The 18,957-nt window shown below is 49.3% G+C and overlaps 1 protein-coding gene across 26 annotated transcripts in view; it reads left to right on the top strand.

Annotated features, from left to right (window-relative positions):
- Ikzf1 (IKAROS family zinc finger 1) overlaps positions 1–18,957 on the top strand; it is a 90,834-nt gene that overhangs the window by 48,856 nt on the left and 23,021 nt on the right. For 9 of the 26 annotated variants that reach the window (XM_087196063.1, XM_021254234.2, XM_087196064.1 and 6 more), the window contains 2 exons: positions 9,232–9,291; positions 17,126–17,386. The exons of 7 other annotated variants lie outside the window; for them this stretch is intronic. In XM_087196063.1, the coding sequence (XP_087052189.1) occupies positions 9,232–9,291; positions 17,126–17,386 (321 nt within the window). The remainder of the gene's footprint in view (positions 1–9,231; positions 9,292–17,125; positions 17,387–18,957) is intronic. 10 more of the 26 variants (XM_021254235.2, XM_021254236.2, XM_087196066.1 and 7 more) reach the window with 2 other exon arrangements.

The raw sequence follows: 18,957 nt of genomic DNA, 5'->3' as shown, positions 1-18,957 counted from the left end.
GCCCCACCGCGCTGGGACTGCTGGCCTCTGGGTCGGGCCCAGCCGCCGCCCATGCCTGCTCCTCTGGGCCCTGGGCCACTGTGTGCACCATGTCCCGAGTCTCGCTTCTCTCACTGGGAAATGGGCTGGGGCTGTCTTCCCCCAGGGCTGCCTCGGGTTAAAGAGGCAACACTGTGGTAGCAGCATGTGCGGCTGGATGTTCACCCAGGCTTTCGATGTCATCCTATACTCGGGGCTTCTGGGATCTTCACTGGGAAGCAGGCTTGACCTAGATAGGTCATTTCCATGCAGTTCCCAGTAAAGAGTTGGGTCATAAAAGGAGAAGGACGGGAAAGAAAGGGAGGAACTGCCTGTTTCGGAGAAACGCTGCTGCTGTGAAGGACAGGACTTTTGGCAACACTGTAATCCTAAGAAGCAGCTGCTGCCTCCTGAGAAAAAGGTGACAGTGGAAGGTTCTTTGGGAAACTTGTGCGATTTAACAGAAGTGCCAGGTGGCCCACGGCTGCAGAGCATGGAGCTGAGACGGGGAGGTGGCAGGCGCCATCTCAGCGGCTGGTGTTTCTTAGGGGCTGTGGTGGACCAGACCGGGCATCTGTGCCCCGCAGAGTGGTGAGGCTGGCATTTTCTGGGTTTCCTACATGAGGAAGCTGAGGCTGGGCGAGGCTGTGAGACTCAGATGCCTGAGCTCCTCCGGGCAGAGGCAGGGCTGGGACAGCTCCCTCTCCATGCACCTGGCAGGGGCCAGGCAGTGCTAGGGGCCTGCTGGTTGGTGCCAGCCCTGCTCTGGAGGTTGGTCACATGGAACAGCATGTGCTCAGCGTTTGTGAGGTCTGGGGCTAAAGGTTGGGAAATAATGGGGGCGGGGGAAAGGAAGGAAGAAGGGAAAAAGAAATTTCCCGGGTGGTGGACTTAATGAGACCCAGGCTCAAAATAGAAAATAAAAAAGGGCTGGGAGTGGAGCTCAAAGGGAAGCCCTGGGTTCAATCCCCAGAACTTCAGCAAAGGAGGACAGAGAGGAGGACGAAGAGAAGGATGGAAGGAGGAGAAGGAAGGAGGAAGAAAGAAGGAAGGGAAAGAAAAGAAGGAATAAAGAGGGGCCGGGGATTTAGCTCAGTGGTTCCTCCTCCTGCCTTGCAAGCAGAAGGACCCGAGTTCAATCCCTGGTACCAAAAAAGAAATAAAGGGAAAATAAAAACAGAGAAAAAACAGGAAATAAAGAAAAAGGAAATAGGAAAAGCTTTATAGAGTTCCTTATGAGAGGAACAATGAAATGCGGAGCCCTGTTCCTTGCCCCTGAGTCGGCAGTGAGACAGCACCATGCTAAGAGCTTCAGCTGAGAGCCCCAGGACTCATGGTGCGGACCACGATGTGGAACTGTGTCACACAGTTGCTGCCTGCGCCCAGCACTCAGAAACACGTCCCTGTGCGGGGACAGCGGCCTCCCTGTGCTGCACACGAGCGTGCACACAGGTGGCCGCTCTTGCACACTTCCCGTGCACACCAGTGCACCAGGCCAGATGCATCCTGCCCACCCCCAGGCTCCAGCCCGGCCCTGACCCGGCCTTGCTCGCCTCTGAGAGCCACCAGCTCAGGGAGCAGAGTGCCCAGCACCTGTGTGTTCTGCCACTCTGTGCCCACGGCTGCTGCCCGAGCAGGCGCCTGAGGAGCGGGCATTGGAGCAGTGGCCACGCCAGCCAAGGTCTGCACCTCCTGTGGCCCCGATGCCAGGGTCCTGCTGACCCTCAGCCCCTCAGCCCGATGAACACACGGGCACACTGTGCAGGCAGCTTCGCGTCCCTCCTACCGCGTGTGCTGAGTCACCCTGTGCTTGGAATTGGGACTGGGACGGGTTGGGTCCACCCTCTGTGTGTCCCAGAGGAGATTACTTTATCTCGGCCTCCCTGAGGCAGCTCCCAGGCTTCTGGAATCTTTGGGGCTGGCGAGGCCAGTGGGGAAGGGAGGGAATCGTATGGGTGTCACGGAACGCAGAGGAGCCGGGCGCCCACGGGCTGCTTCCGGACCAGCAGTTGCTCTGCCTGCATCTCCGTGTTTTGGGTCACAAGCGATACCTATCTTTCTTCCTCTGGTTTTTATTTTTTGTGGACTTTTTGCTCCCTTTTCATCAGTATATATTTGCTATGCATTCATGGGGTTGGTGCATGTACATATCATCTCTTAGTCCTTTTCATTTCCTTTTCCTCTTCCTTCCCTCTCCTTCCACTGCATCTCTGGATCCCCCACCCTGTTTCCTGTCCTCTGTCTTTTATTTTTCTTCTTCAATTATTTGTAATGGGGGTTTCTAATATAAGAAAAACCATGTAACACTTAACCTTCTGAATCTCATTTGTTTCACTTAGCATTATGGTCTCAGGGCTCATTCATGTTCCTGCAAATGACTCAGCTGTATGCTTCTTTATGGCTGAGTAGTACTCCAGCAATGAGTTGGCAGCATACATACAAACCCTGTCTCAGGAAGCCAGCTGAAGGTGAAGTCACTGTAGTTGCTCCCATCTTCAGCCCTTTGAGGCTGCCAGCCACAGGACAACCTGTTGCTTCCATGAGAGCCGCACCTGACACCTGGACCCTGCACTCGGCCCCCTCCCATGGTGTATAACAAGAGCCTTTCTGTCATCATTATTCATTGGCCATTTTTGTTCTCTTCCTGCTAGTTATCGCTTGAATGTCTCTTCTATGATTTTAAATCTTGAACTAAGTTTTCCCACTGGTTTTTTCTTTGTGGTACTGAGTGAACCCAGGATCTTCATGCTGATTTATATCTCCAACCCTTTTTATTTTTAATTTAGAGACAGGGTCTCACTAAGTTGCCCGCACTGGCCTCGAATTCACGATCCTCTTGGTTTAGCCTCCCAGATGAGGCTGGAATTGGAGGTGTGCACCAACCCACCTGGCTTCTCCCACTGTAATTATCTTTCACTTTTCTCCTTTTCACATAGTTCTCCTTAAATTACAAGACTTGGAAACATCGCTGTGGTGCTTCTAAATCCTTGATAGCAGAATAAGCAAACATTATCTTCATGTTTTCTAAGAAAGGAAAAGCAGGAAGCTATAATGCTCAGAAGCTCCCCCCGGGGTAGGCTCAGGAGCCTGTTGAATGCCCTCCGGCCCTGGCTCCCTGGCAGTCAGGGTGGGATGCAGCCCACCAGAATGCAGAGGGTGGGGAGAGCAGGGCTGGGACTCAGCACCAGGCAGCCTGCAGGGGCTCCGCATGGTGACCTGGAGGCTCATCCCACAGCAGAGGTGCAGATCCCTCCTCGCAGGCGTTTTCTCCTTACTTCTGCTCTCTGGAAGGAAATCTGTTCATTTCTCTCTTCCTATGCCACAGTTTTATTAACAGGAGCTGTGTGTGTGTGTGTGTGTGTGCGCATGTGTGTTCGTGTGTGTGTGCATGTGTGTGCGTGTGTGCTGGGATGGAGCCCAGGACCTCACACAAGCTAGGCGATGCTGTCCCACTAAGATTCCTCCCTGCCCTTTGACGGAAGCGTTTCCTGCCTAAGGAGTTGGCTGTGTCCTGATAATGAGATGGAAGTAAAGAGGGCAGTGGCACCGGGTGCTCCTCTAGACCCCACCCCAGGGACCGAGTTTGTCCCCACAGGGCACTGGGGAGGAGGAGTTCTGTGGACTCAGCTCCGAAGGTGCTGTGTGCTTCCTGAGGTCCTATCCTCTCCTCCCTTGTCCCGGGCAGTGGCAGAGCACACACCCTGAACTTGGCAAAGCTTAGCTGGGTGGAGCCAATGCCACAGCCCTGGAGCCTCCGTGGACAGGAAGATAAGGTGTCCTCTCTGTCCTTGCCTTTCCCCTAAGCAGAGAGACAGTGCTGTGCCCTGCCACAGAGCCGGGCCTGGGAGCCAGCGCTCATGCCTGGGAAACTGGGGAGCTGGACCAGTGTGACCACATTCATGAGACGCCGCCCTCTGCCTGGCTCCTCTTCCCTTGCCACTTAGTGGCCGCCTTGTTGCCTCTGACATTTGGATGTCCAGGTGCAGGGGCTCCAGGATGTGTGGACATGGGCCAGGGGACCTGGAGGACACACTCCACCGGAGAGCCTGGCCACGAGGCTGAACAATGTGTGCTGCCGAGGGAACATAGCTCTAACTTGGTCTGAAGGCGTCGGGGCTCCTGGGAACCATGCCGGTGATGGCCGTGAGGAATCCAGGGTGTCTGGCCACATCCCCTGCACATGTTCACTTAGCGGAAGTGGCTTTCTGAAATACCTAGCTATTACTGCTATCATCTGGAAGTAGCGAGAAGCCTGTTACTCCAGCAGCCTATGTCGCGTGCCTGGTCCTTCCTGGGCCTCAGGAAGCAGAGGACCCTGGGCCAGCCGGCCGTGGCCTCTGTCTGAGCCGGGGAGAGGCTGGGGACCACACTGCCATCCAGCCCCGAGTGTCATCCCTCAAAGGCTCCAGTGGACACAGTGGGGCTGTGGTCACTGAGGTCCCATTTCTGACGAGGTGTCTGAGCAGGGAGCATGGTGGGGTCTCTCATCCCAGGGTGGGAAACAGGAGCTGGGCCAGGGGAGTGAGACTCGAGGATCCAGACGGCACTCAGCAGAGGCTTAGCTATAAAATAACCATGTGTCCCGCCAGATGGGAGTTACGAGGTCAAGGTGAGATCAAAACATACAGTGAAAGTTTAAATTTCCAAACTGGATCACAGTACAAGACACACTGCCATGAGTCCCCCTCACAGTCCTCCCCCTCATTTCGGACACACACATCCCATAGTCCTCGCCACTTCCTGCAGCAGCTCTGGAGCCCTCTTTCCTGAGGGTCTTTAGTTATGGCATCCTGGCTGCCACAATGTCCTGAATTGATTGAAAATGTTTCCCTTTCATGGTCATTTTGACTTTGGAGAAGAATCAGAAGTCACAGTGCCAGATCCCATGAGTAAGGTGGACACAGTGCCATGTTTTTATCAGCCTGCATATCTGTGGGATATGCAACAGCATTCACCGTATCTTTGATCCCACCTTGAAAAGACCCCCAGGAAAGAGGACTCCAGAGCTGCTTCAGAAAGTGGAAAAGACAATGGGATAAGTGTGTTAGAAGCCAGGAAGGGTATTTTTAGGGGGGTTAGTGGCAGTGTGTCTTTTACTGTAGTAACTTTTCTAATTTAAACATCCACCGTATCTTTTGATTACCCCTTGTACTTACAAAGGGGTTAGTTTGGGAGGTATTTTGTGTTGCCTGCTTGCTTTTAGCATTTTCTCCCGGGGCTCATGCCCCTACTTCCCTGATCAGCACTGCCTGCTGGGAGCCCTGCCATCACAGAGGGACGATGATGGTGACCCAGGGCTGGATGACTCTTGCTCCTCGTAATGGTGCAGACCAGTGGCAAATCCAGAAGTTCCATGCAACCTCACCGCAGCAGAGTTGAGGCTCAAAGCCTTGTCCAACAGGCAGGATAGCTGGGCACAGGAATCTGAAGGCAAGAGCCCGTGACCACTCGGACCGGATGTCCCCATGGTGGGCTGGAAGCCCGGCAGGCAGAGGTGTCTGTGGACATGCCAGGGTGGGACCTGACCAGACAGGGGGTGGGCTAATGGGAGGAGGGTGGCAGTGAGCCCCACATGGGTCAGAACAGATGGCATCTGGGTCGCCCCGTTAGCACAGGGTGCAGGCAGCAGGCTAGGAAGGAGTGCGAGTTGGGAGGGGATCTCAGGTCTGTAGAGCAGTGGGAGGGAGCCCAGCTCTCCTGCCATGGGGCTCTGGGCACAGTCCTGCTCGCCCCCCGTGTCTGTCTTTTGCACATGGTGGGGACCATGTGGGACCCAGGGCTTTGTAGGGGACAGAGCCTGTGCAGCAGGACCCTGGAGGCTGGACAGGAGCTGGCAGGGTGGGGAAGTGAGTGCAGTCACTGGGTGAGTGTAAGAGGGGCAGCTTAGAAGTCCCTCGGTTTGGTGTACGACCTCACCAACACCCTTGGCTCTGTGTCCAGAGACCCGGCATTGAACTTGTTTGTATTTTTGCTGCTTCTCCTGTCAGGATGGAGCAGAAATACCTTTCATGCATCCCCAGGGAGCCTGCTGTCCCTTCCCAGGAGAAAATCCCTATCCTCTCACTGATAAAACAGTTTAAGAACCAATGTATCTAGCCGGGCAATGTCATGATGTAGAGGGATTTTAATAGCACCTGGCTTTGTCCCCTGTTCAAGACATGGCCCAGGTGTCCTACAAGGGGGCCGTCCTCATCTCTGACAATGCTCTGCTGCCTGTCTTGTAACTTTCTTGCTGGCTCATCCCAGGCTCAAACTGCCCTTCTGGTTATTGCTAGATGTGTAGACATGGTCAAGTCACTGTAAACCACAGTTGCAATGGGTTGATAACTTACAACTGACTGTGGTCAACAGGTACACATGATGCACATATTACACATAAATGTCAAACTGCAAGCTGGTGTTTCTAGGTTTTCCCAAGTACAAATCTAATGATTTACCCTTCCTAGAAAATTGTCACCATCCCCTTAGACTTGAAAATGAAGTGGATTTTCTCCCTCTCATTTGGAGCAATCTCAAGTCTGTAGGAGGAGACGTCTGTAATGACGTGCATAGCCAAAAAGTGGGGTTTGTGGCTGTGCTGTCATTTCTCCGTAATGTTCATCCATTTGCATAGGATGAAGAATCCGGGGTGTTTTTGTTAGAATTTTTTTGGGGGGGGGTACCGGGGATTGAACTCGTGTCCTTGCGCTTGCGCAGCAGGCGGCGAAACCACTGAGCTAAATCCCCGGGCCTTCAGGGTGTTTTTGTAGAGGATTCCATGAGACTTTGGGGAATAGAAATTCCTGCCAGAGTTCGGTTTGCTCTTGATAAGAAGGATGTATTTTGCAAAATGGAGACTTGGGGGCAAATGTAGCACATTTTTGTCTTCTGCACCTTTCATAAAACGGTGGCTTAAAGGTTGGGGTGCAGTTTGCTAAAACATGAAGACCAGGCTGAGGGGGAGCCCAGGGAGGACCCTACCAGAGGCTGTAGTTCAGGAGTGGGGCTGTTGGAGACTTGTTAAGTGCACTGCTACCCTGTGTGCCCTTGCACAGGTGAGTGTGTGCATGTGTTGCACACTTATGTGTGTGCACAGCTGCAGTGACCTCTCCACCATCACAGACTCTGCTTGCACCACGCCTCCCCATCCAGGGACCACTGCCAGGATAGTGTGGGTTTGGGTGTTGACTGTCATATACTCATGAGCTAGGGCCTTCATTTGCATATGTAAATAGTGTCCCCCAACATGGCAAATTCCAAAACTTCTCTGGAGCCCTCCAGGGCAGTGCCAGCCTCCTGGAGCAGTGGTAAGGTTTCAAGGTTTTGTGCAGACCTCGCCTTTGTGACGCTTCTGGTAAGTGGTTGTCACAGTGGACTCGGCTTCCACGTACATGACAGTGTCGCACACACTTCCGTTCCTGAACTCAGAGATCATGTGGGTGTGGATGGCACACACACCACAGTTTTTTTCATGACAACTTGAGAGCTGCAGCTATATTCTGTTTTCTTTAACTCTCATTTTTAGGGAACCAAATATTTAGGGTAAAACTTAGGCTAATTTGAATGACACTAGTCAAAGAACTGGCCCCTTAACCTGTGATTAGCATTTAATGTCTAGCAGTGCAGTCATATTCTTTATATCAGTGCCAATGGACACAGTGGAGAGCATTCTGGCAAAGTTACTGTATTTCTGGGCTTACACTTGCATGACCCCCACAGGACAAGTCTACACTTTCTAATGGTGAAACAAGTTGTATGCCATTCTGCTCTCTTCACTCCTGTTCCTCAGTTTACCAGTAAGCTTTCCCTCTGTTGTATTCCTGTGCATCACAGTGCAGGTGCTGAGCTCTGGTTACAGAGCTGCAGGGGTGAGGTAGGAAGGTCGCTTTCGCTCACCACACTGGCTCTCAGGTACACACTTCCAGGAGCTCACTTGTCTGTCACTGAACCAGAGTTCTACGCTGTTTCACCTCGTGTCATGCCCCATCCTAACGAGGTCAGAGACTTTAATAAAACACACAGCCTTTTCTCTCATCATCTGAGATGCTGGATTCCTCCATGGCACAGTACAACACAGGTGGAAAAGCATACATGCCATGCACTTTTATACACCACACCATACTACACACTCTATAAAACAGACAGCAAGAGCCAAGCCGATACAGCTGGTGTTGCACCACTGGCTGGCTCTGGACCATAACACAGATGCATCTCTAGTCTGACAGGATTGCATGGCGCTGACTTTATCCACAAGATTAGGGTCATCAGCAGAAAGAATAGATGAAATGTAAAGGATTTTAGGAAATAAGCCAATAAGTCCAAAAAGCAGGTTCTTCTCAACTATGTTCACCCACTATCCAGTGTTTTGTTAACTTTTCATGGGGAAATGAGAGAGGTCCTGTGGTCTGATCAGTCTGGAGGACACTGGTTTCAGTAAAGTTTGATAAACAGGTATTTTTTCACTTCAGTCTTTACTCTGCAAATGAGGTAGTTCACCCAACAAGTTTAATTTAGCAGCTCTTTTGTGCACATGCCTGATGTCACTGAGATGAAACTCTTGGAGGGAAAAGCATGTATATGTGGGTACACACATGTGTGTGCATGCAGAATCTGCCAATTTCCTTAAATAATAGGAAAACACTGGCAACTCTGTCCTGTGGAACATTCAGGTTTGGGGTGGTGACATCCCTTAAGCAAGCAGCTACCAAGGAATACCCAGAGACACAGTAGCTGTTTTTGGAGGCAGGGGAAAACAACAGCTTTTCCCTGCCCAATATGTCACATGAAAAAAATTTTTTTAAAACTTTCTATGAACATGCTCTGCATAAAGAACGTGTGTGAAGCAGTCCACCATGAAACACACACACTGCTTTCGTGGAAGTCTGTGCCCTCTCATGAGATGCCATCACCAGGCTGAGATCTGGGCTGGCACAGCTGGAAGCATCCTCCTAGTTCTGAGATGTTTGGGGTCACTCCCGCTAAGATGCAACACCTGACAGAGCATGGTCCTAACCATCCTGGCAATCCCTTGAGTCCACACTCTTGGGGATCAAAGTCCTGATTTGAGTGGTTATTTTTTGTGGCCCATACTAAGGGCAAGAATAGCAAATGAGTAGTGAACCAACAGTTTTGAGCAATAATACATTTTCTTAATGTGATGCTGTCTGTAAAGGTCTTACTATATCTTTAATGGTATTACAACCCAGCTTTCTTTTTTGCCTTCTTTTATTGCAGTTACATATGGGGCTGATGGCTTTAGGGACTTTCATGCACTAATCCCCAAAGCTTTCTCTCGTAAGTATACATTTTGCTTCTGGAAAACAGAGGCTTCTTTGTTTCATACCCATCCCATCGTGTGAATACTGTGAACTGCATGTTCTCTCATCAGTGCCTTCCTCTACCCTTGGGAAAAATGAGACAAGCTGAATGCTGACCATTCTGATCATTAACGCTACCACCTAAGACTCCATCTGTACAGCGAGTACAAAAGGAAGACTTAGATGGTTGGGAGCGGTGCATGGTCAGGAGCATGAAGCAGGGTAACAGTAGGCAGAGGAGGAGGAAGAGCATGAATGAAAGGGCTACTCACTTGTGTTCTTGCTGTCTCCTTTTGACTGAGTGTGGTGATAAAAGGGCCACCGTTTCTGCCACCATCAAAAGAACCCAACACGTTTGGAAGATGAGTTTTACTATCTGTGGGGCAGAGAAGGACACAGTCCCCCGCTCTTGCTCCGGAGTGTTAATCTCAGGACTGACAACAGGAACATGGCATCCAGGGATCTGGGTCAGCTGGTGTTTAGCAGGGCTCTCCTGGCCACCCACACAGGCAGGAGGGTGAGACCTTGTCTGGTCAGAGCTGTTAAACCGAACACAGTTGTTCATTTCATTTTTCTTTTCTAGGTATTGAAAGCTAATAAATGACAAACAGATTTGGGCAACACCCTTAAAGGAGTATTTTAAAGACTAGAGAACACTCTTTTTAAAAAGTGAACAGAGAACTGAATATTAAAGCCCTACAAATTGGTAACTCCCTTAGGGTCTCAGTTTTAGAAGCTGAATTAGTAAAATCTCTAATATTACAAAGCAATGACAAAACAGGTTGTGCGTGTTTTTTGTTTTTCGGTAGGTTTATTTTGTGGTGCCAGGAACCAGACCTAGGGCCTTGCATTTACTAGGCCTGTACTCTACAACAGAGGTACATCCCCAGTCCAACTTCTTAAGATGGTAACAGAGAGATGGGCTCAAATGTAGAGGTGTCAGTAACAGAGACAGGTTTCTGACTGCCTCGTTATCAAAAAGCTATTTGGTGTCTAAACAACTTATCATTATCAATCTAAATATATTTTTGCTCATAATTTAGATTAACTACTTTTCTATGATATGAAAGTTTAAGGAAATCTTTCTCCTATTAATATCTCCTACTAATACTTTGATTCGACTTTAAAATAACAGCTTGATATGTTTCTGTGATGCATGTACATGTATATACATACATGTTTGTGTGTGTGTAAAATTGTGTGTGCATATGTGAATATATAAAACATGAAGGTGCTAGGACATGGAAATCATTAATTTCAAGATGAACGATCACATTGTCAAAATGTTTTCCAAAGGTCCAGTGCACTGAAGAGCAAGATAGTACATTTAAGGACTTGTTTTCATTGAATCTGAGAAAGATTTAGGCCAATCATGTTGTACTGTGCTGTTCAAGCACATCTTTTGGTGAAAACTTCAAATGCAAAAATCACTGCACTGAACACAGACAATACTGAGTGCTTTTATAAGAGATATGATTTATATTTTGATCAACTTTCTATTTATACACATGTGTTTATAAGGTATCTCTCTCTTTCTCTCCCTCTTTCCCCCAGTATCCAAAAATTACAAATATCATCCCACAAGTGGCTGGTTGATCTTGATGTCCCCACCTAACAGCAACCAAACTGTCCTGGGCCAACACTGCCCCCTGGTGGTCCTGATAGAGAAATATCCTCCAGGTCCCTGGACACCCTTTTCTTCTTTCTTGAAATTAACATAACCTCTTTAACCTCCTCTACTATCTTTACTCTGGTTTGTGTCCCCAGATACCTGAGGAAAATGGACCCATGATTACAATTCATTCTTATATATATGCTTTTCCTCTTGGCTGTCTTTTGGTAGTCTCCTCTCTCCCTCCCTCCCTCCCTCCCTCTCTCTCTCTGACTTATTCCATTTAAAGGCCAAAAACATTAAATAAGAATATTTTTAATAATGTATCCTCATAGAATAGAAACCCTGCCCTTTAAATATATTAAGTTATAATCAATGATTCTATTGACCTTTAAAATGCTTAAAACATTTCATAAATCTATTTAGAGGCAATATAAAAGCATATAGATAGATAGAAATAGATATATTCTCTATCTCAAATTTTCATTGAATTACCATAGTAAATTTCAAGATATATCTTAAATAGTTTTATTCCATTTGGTTTTACTTACTGCTCATTAGTATTGTAAGGGTATTTGTCTTCCATTTTTTATTTAAAATACTGAACACTTTGAGCACATGTGGTCCAAATTCATACTGGAGTGACAATTTCAGAATCTGTTTTCAACGGAAAAAATGTGACCTAGGTACCAACAAATTGCTTTTCCAGTAAATATGAAGCCAGATTCTAAAAAGGAAATGAAGAGGAAGCATAAGCCATCTGGAAGTGGGGCTCGCCAGGGTGCATTATACCTATGCATTAGAAACGTTTAATTATTCACAAGTGCGAATGATGCTTGGCAGCAAATCCAGGCCTCTTGGCTCCTGCTGGCCTCTGGTTCTTGGATTCTCCCAATTCTCCCATTCTAAACTTGTCTGAATCTTCCAGTCTGTGCCCCATGCAAGTGAGGGTCTCTTAGTACTCTTGGGTTACTGATCACATAGAAAACCTGCAACATACCTAACAAACAATAAGACTGTAATTATTCCAATTTTAAACAGCAACTGGGAAGGAACAGTTTTTGATAAGGGCCTTAAAATGTCTACCCTAGGTATAAACTGTGTTGTTAAATAACAGGGTTGGGCCTCTGCCCGTTTTCTCTTAGTCAGTGAGTGGGAGGGCTTGGAGGGCACTGGAGCCCAGTCAGGAGGAGGAAATGGATGCACAGATCCCCGTTTCATGTTCTATATTTCATCAGTTCAGTCCAGCACCTGCCTGTGCTCCTCAGTGCTCTAAGCAGACCAGTAGGAGGGGGTTAGAAAATATTTAAGTCTCTTCCCCACATTCAGGAGAATGCTCGAAACATCACCACTAAGCACTTCCAGGCGGAGAAGAGACACCACTTTGATGGACAGCCTCAGGTGAACAGAAATCTCTCATCTCCTCTTCATAGCCCACACCCAGGTGCCTTTGTCCTCTGTGAGATGAGGGCCCCTGCCCTCTATTCAGAGGGAGCCCATGGGCTGCTGAGTTTGGTGCGCCCCCTGCTGACGGCGTTGTCATTACTGCTGCTTCTCACAGTCCCCTGGCTGCAGTCATCTGCTCCCTCTCTTAAGACTTTTCAGGACACAGCATGGGCATCACGCTCGCAATTGCCCAGCTCTTAACTCTCGGTAGCTGACCTGGAACTCCAATAAAAACATGAACCGCGTTTACAGATGCACAACCTTCTCTCATGTTCTCATGTTTTACAGTCCTTTGGCCTTAGGTGCGGTTGTCTAGGGATCTCTATCCCTTTTCTCCTAGAAACCTAGAAGGCAGCATCTTCCACTTTCTCCCTCCTGCAGTGGAAGATCCCACTGCTGCCCCTGCTGATCTGTGTCATGGACTTCTTTTTCATCAGTGTGGCTCTGGGATATGTGATAATTACATGCATCTGAAAAACTGGTTACATACACATGGCATCTCGGTCATGTCTGCTCCCTCCCTGTCTCACCCTTCCCTCTTCTTCCTTCTCCAGACCCACCTTCCATCACCACAGAGTCTACCTCTCTATTTCCTGTCATCTCTCCTTTATTTTGCTCTTTAAATTATTTATATTGGGGCCTCTCATATTAGAGAAACTATATGATATTTAAGCTTGTGAGTTATTTACTTCACTTAGCATTATGGTCTCAAACTTCATCCATTTTCCTACAAATGACTCAAGTTTATCCTTTTTATGGCAGAGTAGTACAGCATTGTGTGTAAATACCACAGTCTTTATTGGTTCACCTGTTGATGGGCATATAGGCTGCTTCCAAGATTTAGCTATTATGAACCATGCTGCTATAAACATGGTATGCATGGATTACTATAATATGAAGTGTTTAACTCTTTTAGGAAGATACCCAGAAGAGCTGTACCTCAGTCAAATGAAATTTCTTAAATATACATTTCTTCTTCCACCTCTCCCCTTGTGCTTGTCTACCCTAAATCCTATCTGGGTGTCCACATTTTCTTTGGCTCTCTTACCACACTGAGCAGCCCCATCACATACGATAATAACAAAGTCCTGCCTTCAGTTACCCTTGTCAAATTAGTGGTCAACCCCAGGTCCCCTGGCACGAGGACATCGGTGGTGTTGACAGCAACATCCATTGCACATTTTCCCCAGAGTCCTCATCGCTTCCTTCCTGATGCGGCACCTTCCCCCTTATGCAAGCTGCATGTGGTGGCAGAACTTCTCTCTGTGGCCAGACCCAGGTCCCTACCCCTGTTCCCTGCAGCCTGGCTCCTCTCCAGGAAGAGCCCACACAGGCATTCAGGACACACACCACAGAGCATCCCTGGGTGCCACACGGCCACTGCCATCTCATCTCTGCAAAAGAGCCCTGGCTGTTCCCTGTGTGCACACGCATCCTCAGGATGGCCAGGGAGACCCTGTCTAGCTCACTCCCTCTCAGGGAGCAGATGAGCCAAGCAGGGGACATCCTAGCTAGGAGATCACCCCGACTCTGTCCTGCACGGTATCCTCTTTCCAGCCTGAGGAACCCTGACTGTCCTGCTTCTGGCAGCCCTGCCTCTTAGCCCTCATGGTAGAACATCCACCCCAGTCCACTCCACTGGACACTAGAATATCCCAGTCTCACTCTCAAAAGCCACAAGATGGATAATGAAAATCACTCCTAAGTTGGGGAGAGCACAGATGTAGCCTTATTGTGTTTCTGGGGCAGGTTTGACTCAGTCCCTTATTGTTGCTGTAAGATCTGGAGATTTGCTGGTTTGTATAGAATTCAAATTTATTTAGCTCATAGTGCTACAGGCACCAGACCAAGATCAGGCCCCATTGTTCTGTTTCCCAGGGGGGGCGCCGGGTGGCAGTGGTGGGAAACGTGTCTGTGGGCACCTCTGTCATCATGAGCCAGGAGGCAGAGAGACCGAAACGCAAGGGCCACTGTCCCTTCCGAGAGCCCCCTCCAATGACCCAGAGACCTGCTGTGTGGCCCTGCCTCTCACAGGCTCACTCCTTCCCAATAGCCACCTGGTGAGTGAGCTTTTGCCACATGGGGACACGCATCCAACCACAGCAAGGTGATGCAACCCCAGGGAGCAGTGAGGAACAGGCGAATTTGCTTCCACCCAACAAGGTGCATAGGACATCCTGGGAATCCTGATTCTACAGGGCTGCACAGTCACGGAACACTGTAGGCCGAGTGGCAGCCTCCCCCTGCCCTGCTTGCGACCTGCACTGACCTTGTCAGGAGGATGTGGTCATTTGTCCCTGGTGGCCTGGAAATGCTAGCAGGAAGCCGCTGAAATGCAAAGTGCTCTGAGCCACTGATCTTCAGATCTTGAGGTCTACTATAGGGGCTGTGTCCCACATTCTTGTCATTTCTTTTCATTCCCTGTAAGACTTTTCTCCAAAAAGCTCATGGAAAAAGGTTGGTAGTTATCTTGGTTACTTTTCTCATCCCTGGAACAAAATTCCCAACATGTGCAACTTAAGGGAAAAGAGGTTTACTTGGGCTCACAGTTTGTGAGGTTTCAGTCCATGGTTGGCTGGCTCCAAGGCAGTGCAGCATGGCAGAGGAGAAAGAGTTCATGGCACAATGGCTGAAAGCTGAGTGATCAAGGGAGGAGGGAAATGGACCTTCCAGGCCACGCCCCAGTGACCACCTCCTCCAACCAGGCTCCACCTCCCAACATCACAGCCACCTATAAAGTCCTCCGTGCACTCATCTCCTGACAAGGATCTCACCCCATCACCCAGTCACCTCCCAAAAGTCCCACCCATGAATGCTTGAGGCTTGGGGGAGGGAGATATCTAGATATAAACCACAAGAGCAGTGTGGACATCAGCACTGGAGCCTGGTGGCCTTTACCTCTGACACTTGCTAGCCCTGTGCCCATAGCAAGCTGCTCAACCTCTGTACCTCCAAATGAATGGTACATCCTTGTAGCTCTTGTGGGATCTGGCACCAAAGTCAGGCACAGTGCTGTGTGCCTGGGGGAGCAAGCTCCATCAACCCCATCGGATGGGCTCTCCCGCCCATTGAGCTGCTGTCCTGAGCGGACCTATCACCCAGCACCTGCAGTCCTCACAGCTGCCCTGGTTGACAACAGCACCCCGTTGATGGGTGAGGGAATCCGGGTGTGACTCGCCCAAGATCTCTGAGCTTCCACACAGTGGACCTGAGGCTGCGGACCAGGGCTAGCAGCCAGCGGCTTTTCTGTAAACTTCCAAACTGGGGACTCAGTGGGTAAAACCACCTTGGAGGGCGACAGCCCGGCTCAGAGATTCCGAGCAGCTGTTTTCAGTCCTGAGTGCACCTGGGAGTCCCCGGACGGGGGGCAGGGGGGAGGGTGGGAACCTAAAGGACAAGCATGGAATGCTGGGCCCACCCCAGTGGCTAAGTATGAGGGGTCAGGAGAACCCAGGAATCTTTGTGTGACTTGTTCTCAGGTGATGCTGAGGCTGCTTCTCTGAGGACCAGACTTTGAGAACTGGGGATCAGAAATTATATAGTCTTGGTGCACACCTGTAATCCAGCACTCAGGAAGCTGAGGCAGGAGGACTGCCACAGCGGGAGGCCAGCCTGGGCTACATAATGAGATGAAGGGCAACCTGAACTACATAGCCAGACCCTGCCCCCGCCAAAAAAAAGAAAAAGGCAATTACATAGTCTTGGTTGCCACTGACCTCATTGATTTTTTACTTGGTAAAACACTGGGTTGTGTGAAAACAGTGGTTGGAACGAGGGCTTTCACTGCAGCTGCAGTTTCTTCTGGTCCTCACAGAGCTGGGTTCATGTCAGCATCTCAGAAGAACACAAAGAGGCACCTCATATTTTCTCTGAGAAGAAAAATACGCGGTGAGATAATTACCCTCCGTGACTTAAACAACGAAGCAAAGACAACGGTGGCACTCGGCTTCATTAACCCAAGCAGCTCGCCACCCCACACGCATCTTTCTCTTTGAAGCTCTTGTCCATCTCTCAGTCATAACCCCGGCAAATGCTGTAGCAAGCAGGAGACATAGAAGAGGGCTCAGGATTGGCTGGTGCCACTGGAGAGGAAAAGGAAACAGCATGACCAAGGATCAGAGAAACAGAAAGATCTTTCGAGAACCCAAAGGGATTCGTGATCAGAACTCCGAGGACAGCATGAGTTGTTTTGTCCCAAGTTTAATGTCTGTGAAACCCAGTAGGGGAGTGTTATAAAGGCTTGCAGACTTGATGACTTCGCGGGGAGGGGGGTGCTCGGGGAGCTCACATGTCCCAGGGAAGGGGACTGACTGGGTGATCCGACACTCTCCTCAGTGCCAGGGCGCAGGTGGGGAAGAGGTCAGGACTCAGCCCCAGGTGGCTGTCCCTGCTCCACCAGGCCATGGACCTGGAGCCTTTCTCCTGCTTGCTGGGCCATCCTGACCCTAAGTGGGAACTTCTGGGTAGTGTGGTCAGGCAGCTCCAGATGCTGCCCCCTATCTGGGCTCTGGGGTGGGGGGCTGCAGGTACTTCCAATGTCCCTGTCCCCTGGGTGACCCTGTGGGGCCACAGTGCAGCCCCAGCAGCCAGAGATGAAATCGGGACCCCCTTCCCCATGGTGCTGCTAAGAATTCTGTACACTGCTCTCAGCGTCGTTGATGTGATCATATTTTTGCTTCTGTTACTGTTGTATTTTTATTTTTTCTTCTGTTTTGCAATGACATTGAGTGGCCTCCTGTATTGTTTCTTTCAGCCAGTAATGTTAAAGTAGAGACTCAGAGTGATGAAGAGAATGGGCGTGGCTGTGAAGTGAATGGGGAAGAATGTGCGGAGGATTTACGAATGCTTGATGCCTCGGGAGAGAAAATGAATGGCTCTCACAGGGACCAAGGCAGCGCGGCTTTGTCGGGACTTGGAGGCATTCGACTTCCTAACGGGAAACTCAAGTGTGATATCTGTGGGATTATCTGCATCGGGCCCAATGTGCTCATGGTTCACAAGAGGAGCCACACTGGTAAGGCCTGCCTTAGTTTCTCCTTTAGCAGCTGAGAAGGTCCTGCGGGTGGGAAGGAGCCAAACATGTATCCTGCGGGGCACCTTCTGAGAGGGTTTCAGATGGAGCATCTGCAGACAGCTCTGTCGGGGCACAATGAGGCACCTCCATCTTTCTCAGGAACAGTATTGAAAGGGTCCCCAATGTGGAGCTCTCTGACCCTATAAATCAGAAGGGAAAGGTTAACAGGGGTCTCAGCATGGTCTCCCAAGCACACTGAGCAGCCCTGCTGCACTCTTACAGTAGAAGTGCTATGTGTCCTCCGTGACAAAGAGAGCTGAACCCATGTTATCTTTGCATTCAAGCCAACAGGGCTTGATGTGGAGAAAGCAAAGAAAAAAATGTTGTTGTGCACAAGTTCAGGTTAGTTTTCAGCAGACTCTGGTCACACTGCTAGATGGCCACCGGCTGTCATCTCACATTGGTAATGTCGTGCCAGATCCCTATTGCACTGAAAGGTTTCCTGAGGCTTTGGGAGCAGGAAAGAATGTGATGTCCAGCATCCAGAAATGAAGATGGGCAAGGCTGTATCCCCGGTCCGTGAGGTGTCCTCTCCTGGGTTGTGGGAGCCCCTCGAGCCTCAGCTGCCTGCTCAGCCCTACGCCATGTGTCTGTCATCACAAGCACTGACCGAGAAGTCACCTACGTGTTCAGCGAAACTGTCCCTGCACCACTAAGGGTCCCAGAGTCTTGGAAGTGAAAGATTAATGGCAGTCGTTTTACCTTAGCTGTGTGTAAGAGGGTTTTCTGAATTGAACAGAAACCTTGCTTTTCTTCCCATAGGAAGCCTCCCCAAAGTGGACAGACCATGATACATGTCCCAACTCCCACAGTCACAGAAAGCTCAGTGTGACACGGACACCCTGAGCCATCACGACCCCTACCACAGCTGCTGTCACGAAGCAGCACCTGCCAAGTAGCGTCCAGGAGGAAAATCAGACAGACAAAACACAAACGAAAGGGACTTTAGGGTCATGGCAGTTACAAGACAGCTCAGGAAGCTGAGAAGCTCAGAGCCGGCTGTGAGTCTTACATGGGGCCAAATAAATATGTACTTAACAGAAAACTCCGCTGGAATCCATAAAATGCATGGGGAAGAAAAGCTGAGTAACCAGGAAATGTGGGTCTTTATGGGATTTTATATATGAATTGGAGGAGTGTTTTAAAAGGATGTATTCCATTTGTTATATATGGAGAAAATGATAAATACACTGAATTTCAATAGACATTCCTCTTTGGTAAAAGTCTATCTTCTACATTGGTAGCAACTTAGCAAGACCTTGTCTCAAAATAAAAAAATAAAATAGGGATGCAGATATAGCTCAGTGCTAAGGCCTTAGGTTCAATCTCTAGTGTTGAAACAAACAAACCAGAAGTTTAGCTTCTAAAATTAAACCAGCTTTGCTTTTCTAAGTGGGTCCCTTATTCTTCAGATTAGCCCTGATATGGACCTGTCACATCCAGCCATTCTGCTGTCCCTTACCATAAGTGGACCCAAATGTGAAGGTCACGAAAGCCACCCCAGGTGACAC

The sequence above is a fragment of the Heterocephalus glaber genome, unplaced genomic scaffold (genome assembly GCF_053883595.1).
Source record: "Heterocephalus glaber isolate CG9 unplaced genomic scaffold, H.glaber_assembly_v1.0 deba00001610, whole genome shotgun sequence".
In the NCBI taxonomy this organism is placed as follows: domain Eukaryota; kingdom Metazoa; phylum Chordata; class Mammalia; order Rodentia; family Bathyergidae; genus Heterocephalus; species Heterocephalus glaber.
This window is presented reverse-complemented; position numbering and strand designations above follow the sequence as displayed.